This window comes from Gavialis gangeticus, unplaced genomic scaffold (genome assembly GCF_001723915.1).
Source record: "Gavialis gangeticus isolate Ggan-Ray unplaced genomic scaffold, GavGan_comp1, whole genome shotgun sequence".
Lineage (NCBI taxonomy): Eukaryota > Metazoa > Chordata > Crocodylia > Gavialidae > Gavialis > Gavialis gangeticus.
Window position 1 is genome coordinate 5191771 of NW_017728991.1, and position 12336 is coordinate 5204106.

At 48.1% G+C, this 12336-nt stretch overlaps 1 protein-coding gene across 2 annotated transcripts in view; it reads left to right on the forward strand.

The window, feature by feature from the left end:
* The window catches only part of RGS9 (regulator of G-protein signaling 9), a 59875-nt gene that overhangs the window by 10575 nt on the left and 36964 nt on the right, over window positions 1-12336 (forward strand). For both annotated transcript variants that reach the window (XM_019516476.1, XM_019516481.1), the window contains exons 2-8: window positions 1027-1123; window positions 7787-7837; window positions 7962-8068; window positions 8738-8789; window positions 9736-9794; window positions 10233-10309; window positions 11908-11989. In XM_019516476.1, the coding sequence (XP_019372021.1) occupies window positions 1027-1123; window positions 7787-7837; window positions 7962-8068; window positions 8738-8789; window positions 9736-9794; window positions 10233-10309; window positions 11908-11989 (525 nt within the window). The remainder of the gene's footprint in view (window positions 1-1026; window positions 1124-7786; window positions 7838-7961; window positions 8069-8737; window positions 8790-9735; window positions 9795-10232; window positions 10310-11907; window positions 11990-12336) is intronic.

Consider the following 12336-nt stretch of genomic DNA (forward strand, 5'->3'; position numbering starts at 1 on the left):
AGCCTCAGGACTCTGGCGGTGCCTGACTCATGGCTGGTGCGTGCTCTGGACTCTTGCACCATCTCTGTCATCAGCAGGTGTTATGTCTGGATGAGGACGGCAAGATGAGGTGGACGGTGCTGAGAATCAGCCTCCCTCATCACGTAGCACCGTGCATTGTGGTTCCACTGAAACAGTAGGTAGTCTGACATTCAAAGAGCCATGAGATTTTTTGATCTCCCAGATATCTAGCCCAGCTTGCACAGGGCTGCATGTAAAACCTGGGAGGGATCCTTGGGAAAAAGTCTCTCCTTTGGTGCTTCTGAAGTGCTGGCGATGGTCATGAAAGGAGGCTGAGCCTCCAGGATATTATGCCTCCAGGATATACCAACAGAACAAATGAGTTTCAAGCTGTAGGCAGTGTTCATGGCATACGCTTGCAGAGCTCTCCGTGTTGCTAGTCGTCAATAGCTCTTCCAGTAGTAAAGTGGTACAAAGATTTGAACCCTTGCTCAAATCGCTGAAATCTCAGCGCCAGATTTAAGGAGCTTGGCTCAGTTCAAAGAGCCCAGCGGCCCTAAATACAAGGGGCCCACTCCCCTGCTGTCCTGAGCTTCATCCTCACCTGTGCAAAGCACCTGCCAGCTGGCAGGCCAGAAACGAACAGGTGTTTGCAGTAAATGGGGTTTCTGCCACTCCTCCAAACCATCCTATGTCTCTCCTGAAAAAGTTGAGCTGAGTTTGCATGCAGCAGCCACCTCCATGGCCCACTTTTACTAATCACAGCCATATGCATCCCTCAGGAAACACAATGTGTGGTGGTACCTTAAGTGGGTATCATTTGCTGCTCGGCTCAGTATTCCTGCGATAGCAACCTGCCCTTTGGAGCAGCATCTGGAGAGAATAGGAAGGCAGGGAGGTGTTGGTGCAGCCTGCTAATTCTCTTCCCTTGTGCTGCTCCAGGTTGATTATCCCTGTGAAGTGGCTCTCTTTTTGTTGTGGACTTGTTATTCTCACAAAGCTCTCTGTCCCTATCATCCTTTGCAGATCGAAGGCCTCCTCATGGAGATGCAGAATCCCGACACGGGCATCAAAACGCACATGCAGAGGGTGATGATCACGAACATCCCCCATGCCGTGGCAGGTAAGATCCCTATTAGTTGCCTATGTGCTACCCTGGTTTTTTCTTAGCATCATGAGAAGACCCAATTTTTTTTTTCCCATACAAAATGGAAATCGGCCCAAAGCTGTCCACCTGTGCTACTGTTCTGCTTACAGATGTTGATCTTCTCCCTGGGGATCTGGGTGCTTGAGGGCAAAACAGAAAAAGGCTGGGCTTCAGCCCCATGTGACTTTACTCTTCTAGGATGTGCAGAAAGCTCGAGAGGGTAAAAACAATCTTCCTATTTCCTACATTGGAAATTCAAGTTTTGACCACCTGGGACACCCTGGAGATAATCAAAGATCAAATGAGCTGTTGATATCCTGAAAGAGAGCGAGGAGCACACAAGCTCCTCACTTGAGGTGGGGGGGAAAGGGGAGGGCCATTAATCAGACTGTTTAAAGCTCTTGGATTTCTTTCTGGCTTTTGTTCACACTTCTCTAGCTTTAATGTGTGATTAGCAGTGTGGAGAGAGGATGTCTGATAGATTCAGCTCTTCTCCTCAGTCACATCTCTTGAGACCCTCCAACAGTTTCTCTTACATCACATTTGACATTCCTGATATTTTAAGGTAATAAATGATCAGAACTAAGCCTCACCTCCCAAGCTTCTTAGTGGCAGGACATATCTGCCAGATGCATAGTAGTACAAATCCTAAGCAGTGGAGACACTAAGTGTCTCAGTCAGGAAAACCAGACTTTAGACTGCTTCCCGGCTTACAGCACACCCAGACAGCTGGGAAGTGGAGAATGTACAGCTGGGCAGGCCTGAGCGCAGCTGACTTTTATATAAAGGGGAAAGAAGCTTGTTTGCAGCAGAGTTTTCAATGACGAGTAAGGTGGATCCTGAGGCAGCATGAGGCCAGTGCTTATTAAGGCTAAAATGAAGACTTTTGCCATTTACTGTGGCCAGGTGGGTCATTTGCTAAAGGTGGATGTGGAGGCACGAAGGGCGCTGGGAATGCCAAACATAGGGTAACAGTGCAAATGTGTATTTAACGTCCAGTCCATCTGCTTTTCATCAGACTGGCTGTGGGGAAGGTCCTTAGCCATGCTCAGGGATGTACTAATCTGCAGCAAAGCTCTGACTCATTCAGCTCTGTGGGATTTTCCTCGGACAGGATCCTGGGACGTGGACGGGTCAGAGAAGAGTTCTGTGCCGCCCGCATCCGATAGTCATCCATCCGTTTGTGGAGCCCTGATCTGGATTGTACTTGTCTGCACACATATTAATGTTTCTACTTTGTCATTCAAAGACCAGCTGTGTTCTTTTGGTTTTTGCTAATTTACATGTACAAGTCCCTTAATGTCTAAGCAGCCTCCACACGTGCGTGTATACCAAACTGCTGGGTGTCTGGGGGATTGAGTCAAGGGTTCTTTGCACCCAAAACACAGGTCTTTACTGGGGTAGTGGAAGGAGCATTAGCTATCCACATTAGGAGGCTCTTATGCTCTATGGCTCTCTCTTGCTATGCCGAAGGCAGGTTGTTGATATGTTCTGAATAACGTCCTAATGCCATTGCATAGACAAAGCAGTGTCGGCTATATGGATGCTGTTGGCTTCAACTGAAACGGAGCGTCTGAAATAGATACCTGGTTGGGGCTGAGGAGTCAGAAGAGGCCAGACAGATGCTAGCCACGTGGCTGCAGTGTGATGCCACTGAGATGTCTTTATGACACCAGTTACATGGGTCTTCTAGGCTCTGGGGGACTATGACTAACTGACTGCCACATTTAAAAGCAGAACAAAACCAAGAAGTATAATATGGTAGATTAGACACGAACAAGACATTACTCTCCCTTTTTAACATTTTCTGGTAATAATAATTTTTCCTCGAATCACTGGAGAGGAGCAAAATATTCAACCCATTTCTATGCCTCTAAATTATAGCTTTTCCCCACTCCAATAGGCTGAAGAAGAAATAGATGGGTAGGTGTGCTTTGATGTGTCAAGTCTATCATTACAGTCAGCGACAGTCGCACTCTGCTTTTGTGCCTGCCAGCTTGTTTCTCATGGCACCAGAAATACACTATCGACACCTTCACTTCCCCATCCTAGAAACTGCCAGAGAAGCACTTATGAAGAATACTACGCTATAAATATTCACCGCTTTGCACACATTGTACTGGAGTCTCCTCTCACTTGTCTACTTCCGTGGTACTTTAAAATCCAAGACAAAAAACCTCTGAAATCAAGGGAGCTGTACAGCCATATCTGAGAGGACAGGTCAGCCAAAACCTAATTCAGCAGCCCTTCACAGAACTATTGTGGGGTTGTTTGTCCCATTTTCTGCATGTGGAAATTGAGGTAGCAGAGTTAAGGAACTTGCCAAAAGCCACAATGGAAACTTGTGTCAGAGCAGGGTGTATAGAAGGAGAACTTAGAATAAGCCCGAAGAACAGGATGTCCCCAGATTTTGCCTTTAAATAGATGCAGCTCCACTGCAGTCAGCGAAGTGATTTATGCAGCCTGAGACCCTGTCCCTCTGCATCTTCCTGTAGCATCATTACTGTGCTTTAAGGCAGCATTGCAAAGGAGGAACCCTTACTCTAACAAAAGAAATGAAACCAGCCAGGCTAAATTTGTGAAAGTGCCATGAATGCAAAAGTTGTTGGAGATAGGGCATTAAAAATAATGCTACTTATTAATAACAATCAATGACCGGAGGGTGTGAAGAGAGAGCACCCCTGTGGACTCAAGCCTGAGTGAGCGGTATCTGCTTTTACTTTGGATCCTTAGGTGTCTTCTTCCAAAAGTCACACATCTTCCCGGGCTGCAGACTGGTGCTGCTCTGCACTTTAATCATTTCTGCTTTTTAGGCTGTGACATGTTCTGTCCTCTTTGGGTTGCATATCTGTCAATTGAGCACGGTGCCTGCAAGACAGACTGACTCATCTTTCCTGCTGGAACTGCAAAGACATTGCATCAGAGTCTGGGCGGCTATAAACAGGCACCGCTCCCTTGAAGTCAGTGGGTCTGTGTCAGCTGCTTGTTTCAATGCAGGACTATCCACGGGGCAGCCAGCAGGTTGCATGTGGCCCGAAAGGGGTTAAGCTCCTGCCAGGCTGCCGCTATCCCCCATTGCCCCCTAGTCTCCAGGCTCCGCCTCCCTCCTCCAGCTGCCACTTTCCATCCCACCCCAGTGTGCAGTGCAGTTTGGGGAACTGTGAGCACACGGCATGGCTGTGGGAGGGGGGGCCCACATGGACACATGGGGTCGTGGTTGGGTGGGCCAGATATCCATGCAGCACGTGGCCCTGGGGGCCTGTGGCTTGCCTTGGTGTGCAGCCCCTGTTGTAAGGAAACTCAGCAAATTGCAAATGATTACAACTCCTTTCAGAACTGGTCACCCCTTCCCACGGGACACGCAACCAGCCATGTTTAACTTTCCCCTTTCCGGGAGAGCACTTGCAAGGAGAGCTGTCTAGAAATGAGTGATAGGATAATCCCTTGATTTGGTCTATTTAAGGAAGCAGGCAGTAGGTCGAAAACTCTGGACTCCTGGCACAAGGATAAGCAAGCAGTAGAAAGGCAGGGAAGGTCAACGTTTCAATCGGCATGGCAAAGCGACACTGGAGGGGAGAGGCTAGTCCTTGATAAGGGGCTGGGTGGATTTTAGCCTTGCCCCAGTTGAGATGGAGGGAGCATCACTGGTTTTGTTTGCTCCTCGGAAGATAATGAGAGGGGCAAGCGAAGGTTGATGGTGACTTGGTGCCTGAGATGCCAGCAGCCTGCCACGGAGCTTGGAAAGCTGACCTGCAGGAAAGGGGGCTCCCGTCGGTGCGTCTTTTCGACTAGCAACTATTGTTTGTTCCAAGGAACTTTTGAAGGCAAGAGCCTTCGGTGTCACTTGGAAGTGCTGAAAAGCCAGAGAAGCCATGAAACTACTCAAGGGCTAGGAAAGATTAATTACTTAACAGAGATGATCTTCTAATTAAGTGGAAGTAGGATTGCGCTCTGTGCATTTGGAGGTGCTAGGGGGTGATTGTTTTACGACAAGAAGCTGCCTGGTAACGGTCTCTTGTTCCTTCTTGCACCCTTTTCCATTCAGACACTCCTCTGGGACTCAGCCCTCCGCTGCCCCTCTGACATTATTTTGGATTTGATTTAAGCAGGATCTTGCATCCTGGAATTAGAGTCTGGGTGACAGGAGAACCACGCTTCTTCCCAATCTGTAAGAGTAGGCAAGAGGAAAATGCATGTATTTCCTGTGGGTGAAGTTCATCCTCGTGCAGAAAATCCCCACCGAGGTTGTGCATTGCTTAACTCCTTCCTAAGCTGATTCAGCAGGGTTTAAATGGTGCACAAGCCTTGTGTGGGCTCTCTGCAGGGCTGAAACCACCTCTCCCAGGAGGATTAGGAACAGGCAGTGCATCCGCGTATGGCTCGCTCGCCCCAGCCTTCTTAAGAGACCCCTTATTTCCACCGAACGGCTCTTTTGGGCCATTTGCCTTTGGGAAGGAGGAGTCCAAAAAACAAACACTGGAAAGTTCCTGCTTTCTCCCCCGTGATGCTCCTCCGTCATGGAGGTCCATGTTCCTGTCCTCTGCGCCAAGGGGACAGAACTGGGTCACGGTGATAAGAGCCTCTGCTGTTACAACATTTTCTTGGCTGGTTCGTTTTATCACAAAGCAGTTTGGCTTTGGGCTTTCAAAATCCAAACCTCCGAATTTTAATTGAAAATTATTTTTGTCCCTGAACACGATTTTCATAAACCCAAAATGTTTTCTCAGTGATTATTTCAAATGCAGTCTGAAATATTTTCATTTTTTTAAAAACTTTCTCAGTGCATTATTATTATAGTGTAACTTTCTTGGTGTTGTTTCAAAATCCCCAAATTCTTATAAGAAATCTTGAAAAATAGATCCCCTCCCCCCCAACCCCCCCCCCAACATTTTGGGAATAGCTGACATTTTTTGATCTGTTTGTTTGTCACTATTGTGTCTCCTCCTGCCTCACCCCCGCAGCAGCAGTCTATTGGAACAATTGAGCTATTTGGATAGGGGAGGGTATGCATCTAAGAAATAAAGCCCCTTTCAGGTTCAATTTACAAGTCTTTTCTGCATTGCTAAGTGAGAGATTTCCTGCTCTGAAATCTGAATTGTTTTTTTATGTCTCGGTTTAATTTAGGAGTCAGGCTCCTAACTGAGTTGGCTGATTCCTGATGAGCAGCCCCTTGCCTTTCACGCTGGCAGTAATAAGTTCCCAGTGAGTCACCTTTCAGAAAGAACACATCCAGTTCGCATCAAAATCCGACATAATTGGAAACGTGAAGTCCTTGTCACAAAACTGAGAGCTATTTGTCCTTACAGAAGATATTTTTAGCTATTGCAGAAAGAGTCATTAAAAGCTATCAGAAATATGGATTTTAAAATGAAGGCTTTTCAGTTACCTGCAGGCACAAGAGATGCTGTTGCAACGTATTTAAAACCTGTCGTGCAGGGCCTGACGGGGTGGCTCAGGGGACTCTGAGCACCCAGTGGGGCAGAGCAGGTCCCTGCCCCAAGGAGCCAGCAGTCTTGGCTCAAATCCTTGGCCTGCCCATAACACTTTTCATCACGGGATCTCCAAAGACTGCATGCACATTATGGTTGGAGTTCACCCATCTGGTAGGGGAGGAAAATGCATCAAATCCCCCTTTCAGTCTGTGCACCGTACAGGGCTCTACATGGCATTATCTGGGGTGCTTGTCTAGTGCTGCCCCTCTGCCAGGGCCAATTTGCCCCTATCGAGGCATGGTAACAACCCCCCTAGGAAATACGTGAGAATTATCTTTTGTTCACAGGGAGAGAAAGGGCCTCAGGTCCTTCTTTGCATCTGTGAGCAGAAAAGTCTGGGCCCACAGAAGGAAGGACATCACCTCTGGGACATGCTGTCCCTTGAATGAAACTCACCCACGTGCAGGGAGCTGGCGCAAGGCCTGTGCCTCACTGCCAGGCTATTTTGTGAGCTTAAATAGGGCAAATCCCTCCTCTTAGTCCTCCCCCTTGGGTGGAGTTTGCCTCTACTTGCAGCTGCCCCTCTCTGGGGGCTTGTTGGGGCCCCAGCTCAGCAGTTTCTATAGAGCCAGACACGGGGATTTCTCTCCCCCTCTGCTCTGAACATGATGCATTACTTATCCAGCGCAGCTTTGCTCATCGTGTTGAAGAGGCTGCTCTGCTCTCTGGATAGCTGTAAGGCCACTTGGCATCTATTGTGCATCAGAAAATCCTGAGAGGCCAAAGTGTGAGGCTGCTTGACCGGGGGGAAACCCCAGACCAAGTACAAGGGGCAGTGTGACAAGGAGGGAGGGCTGTGCTTCGATACTAAGACCCCTTCTGACAGCAAGGGTTTCAGGGGCAGATATGGCCTGACCAAGAGCTGAATTACTTTGGCAGGTGGGTCCCACCTGGATTAAATGAAAGGTCCCCCCCTGGATCCAGGGTCCCACCTGGATTAAATGAAAGGAAGCTGAGCGCAGTCCCCTGTGTTTTAGCTGCGGGTCAGTTCCCCAGCTCAAGACTGCATTTTGCTTGCTGGGACCCGCATGCACCATGGGCTCCAGGCCCCTTTTGGAGATGGTGACAGTGGCAGTTTCCTTGGAGGGCTCCCTGAACTGCCAGCCTCTTCTGATATAAAGTGTCTGCCGGTTCTTTTGCCTTGCAGGTGGTGATATACTGCAGTGGATTATCCAGCATCTGCAAATCACCGAGGAAGGTGGGTAGGAGCATAACCAGCTGGTTTTGTGAATCCTTGCTAGATGATACCTGATTTTTTTTTGCTTTTGAGTTTGCTGCAGTCCCGTTTTGTGTCCCAGTACATCTCACTTGTCTCTTTCTAGAGGCACTTCGCTTGGGGACTATGATTGTCAAGTTTGGATACATCTACCCTCTGCAGGAACCAAAGAATCTCACCCTTAAAACAGACAACAATCTCTACAGGTTTCAGGTGAGTTGCCTCGTAGCCAAAATGCTCTGGCTATGTGTAACACCGACGTTTCCGTGCTTCTGTTTAAATAAGTTGCAGCTTCAAAGCCTTGATGCTTTCTTCTCTTACCTTCCAACTTGTCTACGGGAAAATCCATAATTATTGCTGGAACACTTTGGAAGGTAGACATCATTAACGGGATTTGTTAATCTAGTAAAACTGTGTTCCATGGTTGGACTTGCCTCCTCACACAGCAAGAGATTAGAGGGCTATGATCCTAAACATCTACTCTGAAAGACATATACAAAACCTCCAGATCACCCAAATCAGGATCCAGGATCTTAATAATGTGAAGGCAAAATGTGCCAGGCTTTGGGTTCTGCAAATGTATTTCGGGTCAGTCATAACTGGTTGTAAAAGCAGACGTAGTGCATCTGGAACACCTGGTTGGATCATTCATATCCTCATGAATGCAAGTGCTGAGTGCAAGAGTGATGGATGGATTTTGTGTGTGTGTTGAGAAATCCCCTTAAATGGCAAAATAGGGGGAAATGAAAAGCTGATTTCTGGCAGAAAATGTGTTCCATCTCTTTTGTGCACAAAAATAAGTAATATTGTGTCAACCATTGCCATGATTTTAAAAGGCCAGATTTAGCGGGTGTGTGATCAGTTTTTGCCTTCTTCCTGCAGACCCCCTATTTCTGGCCTGCGCAGAAGTGGCCGGCAGATGATACCGACTACGGTAAATGTTAACTGTCCTGCCCTGGGAGAGCCGCAGCGAACGCTGGGCCATGCCACGCAGGCCCATACCGTCAGTGCTCAGTGCTGGCTGCTTGCCCTCAGGGCCTGTTGCTTTTGGGGTTGTGCCTATGCCTGGCAGCTGCTCCTGGTTCATGCCCCTGGGCTCAGTGTGTTTCTTGATACTTTGCTCTTCTAATGATCCATTACCTCTCTTTGCTTTTCTTCCCAAGACACTAGAAGCCCCGCTAGCAGAGCATGGATAGAGGGTAGAGAAGGGTTCTCAGACACAACAGCAATGAACAAAAGATGCATATGTAGAAATGCAAAAGGTATCATATCTACACAGTGGTGCAACCCCTTGGCACAGCCAGTGAGCATCCTTATTCTGTGGGCTCAGCCCTTCTGAAAGATTCAGATGTCAAGAACGGTGCTAAATTCAGCCCACTTCAATACAGTGGCTTTTGTGGTATAACAGCCCTACTCTGCCAATCCTGGAGCTACAGCCACTTTCTTTCCCACAGTTTACCATCTAAATAGACCAACAGATGCAGGCTAGGGGAAACGGGATTATTATTTGAGTGCCCAAGGGGTCCAAATCAGGCTGGAGCCCCAGGGAGTTTGTGCTTCTCGGAGATGAAGGAACAGGCCAGAAGCCAAGCGCAACCATTTGCAAGTTCTTGTTGGCCAAACAGCTTTAAAATCAGCCTCCTCATGCTACAGCGTGGGAGGATAGTTATTCTTGGACTTCTGCAGGGTGAGGGGACCATCCTCCACACACCAGAGAAGCCAAGGGCACCTTCCTGAGGAGGCATGTGTGACATTAGAGTTTGTGTGTGGGAAGGAGACCCTCAGGACAGTGGCTCCATCCTTTGTCACAGGGTCTGCATGTTTTCATACACTTGCTAATTTTGGACTTGAGTAACTGGATGTCTTCTCTTTCCCCTCAGCAATCTACCTTGCAAAGAAAAATATTAAGAGGAAAGGGGATTTGGAAGAATATGAAAAGGTAGGAAAATGTTACCTACCTTGTTCCTTTGCAAGCCCTGAGGCTGCACTGGCTTGGGCCAGCTGTTGCTGAGACCAGAGAATGGTGAAAAGCAGCATACACGCTGCCCATTTCAATTGAATGAAGCACTGCCCCTGCAGCACCTGAGGCCATAAATGTGGAAGTGAAATAGCTGCTGATGCATAAAAGTGTATAAAATAAATGATAATTTTAGTAGGGAGATTACCATCTCCAGAAGGTTTGAATGAAGTATTCAGAACGGCTGCCATTCCTATGAACAAGCCAGATTTTATATCTCCCATTGCCTGCCTGGCCTTTATTTAATTCATGGAGGAGATAATATTTGCAGCAGGGTCTCCGTGATGCAAACAGAAAGCTTGTGATTGCTAATGTCTGTGTTTTGTACTAACAGTATCTTTTTTTTTTTTTTTATCCCAGGAACACTACAACTTGCTAAATAAAAAAATAAACTACAAATGGGATTTTATTATTATGCAGGCCAAAGAACAGTATAAGTGAGTTCACTCCCATTCTCTTCTCTCCTTTACTTTGGGGCAAGAGTGGGGCAGAGGCATTGTCTTCGGTTGCAGTCAAACAAAAGAAGCAACTCTGAAAAAAATTAAATTTTCAGTTTTAAAGTGGCTTAAAACACCCACTGGGAAATGCACAGCTGGAAGCTGTTTCCATGTCATTTCCCAACCCCCCCATATAATACCCACTGTTACTCATTTGATGCTTAATGACTGAAAAATCAGCCAGCCCAGTTGACTGACTGCCTGAAAAAGCAGCAGCCGGCAAAAACCACACTGCTGGCATTTGTCCTGCATGCAAGCATCTCCCTATTTCCTCACACAATGTGGAGTCACAATGTGGTTTGTGTGGGCCAGAGAGCACGTTTGAGTGTGCACATACCCTGTGGGGACGTGCAAAGATGTCCTTGCGAGTGTTTTGTCACACATGCAAGAAGTGGCTTTTGCCACAGCATCTGCTGCAGCCCCTCTTGGAAACTTGGAGCCCAATCCTGCAAAGCTTTACCTCTCTGGCTCATAGACTAGCTTCACATGAGCAAAATGCTTTCAGCAGACATGTCATGAGGGGGCAGCAGTGAATACATCCGACCCTGAGGTGCTTGCAGCTAGGCTATAAACTCCATCTAGAAATAGCACCAAAATAGGGATGGCATGGAAGTGAAAACCCCAGACTCCCTGTGCATGCCCCCCCTAGCAATGAAGCTACTTTTACTTAATTATTTAAACATGGGCTCATGCATCTACCCTTAGCCCTGTAGGCCCTTGTATATAATGGGCTGGCAGAGGTGCATGTAGGCCCATGTTTTCCCTTGTTGCAATTGCACCAGTCAAGTCTAAATATGGCATGGGGATCACGTATACATACACCAGTTCTGCGGGTTGCTGCTGTGTGGTTTGGGTCTGGCCTAAGCTGCACATTGCAGTTGGGTTTTTAAATCAGAGTCGACTTGGGTCCTCTCAGTGCCTCAGTGAAGCTGTATGTGTGTGTGTGGGGCGGGGGGGTGACCTGTCCAACGCCATGGAGAGTGAATTGAAGCACTCAAAGCACAAAACTCTCCAACCTGGAGGCTTTGAATGAGGAACACTCTCCTGCAGGGAGCTCTCTGTGTAGCAGACACAAGCTCCCAACAAAGCCACCCATTACCAGGAGATCTGGGTAGATGAGACATGACAGTTATCCCCTGCCTGGTCATACAGCCGCTATAGGGAGTTGTGGTTGTCTCTCTAACCACAAGAATGCACCTGGTCCAGCAGAGCTCAGGAAGAAGTTGATTAATCGAAGCCTAGCCTCCCCCCTGGATTCTGGACATAGCAGAGTTACACTGTGGATGTGAGCAGCAGCTGATGTGGAGCCGTTCTGCAGGAGGCCTTGTGTCCCTATAGCTGAAGAAGGGTTTAGGAAGGGTTGGAGCAGCTGCACATCCTTGATCTCACTTGTTTTAACTGCGAATAGCACAAGCTGCTTCAATGCTGGCCCAGTCACCTGGAACAGCGGCTAATTGGAGCAAAAGTCATGTCGTCGAAAGTGGGAAATGAGCCATGCATTTGTCTGATGTTATTAAACCCTCTGGTTGGCTTTGCAGGGCGGGAAAGGAGCGGAAGAAGGCAGACAGATATGCCCTGGACTGTCAGGAGAGGGCGTATTGGTTTGTGCATCGAACACCTGTAAGTTGAGCACAGCTGCACACAACTATAAGATCTCAATTGCAGGTGAAGGTCCTGGGAGCTCTTCTGGGTGGAAATCATTTCACCTTTAGGAAGGCAACCTGGGGGTGATACCTTCTTGGCTGTGCTCCCCTAGCTGTCACAAAGGCAGGCCAGGCTCCTGGCAGCACCTGCTGCTACAGCTTCAGACCCCCCCAGCCCCCCTCCCAGCCCAGCTGCTGTTCTGTGCTGCTGCCCAGCCCATGATGCCTGGGCTTGGGGGGCATGGGGCTCCCAGACAGCTGGGAAGAGGAGCTGCCCACACCCCTGCCCTCCTCACAGGGGGCCTATCTGGGGAGGCACCACAG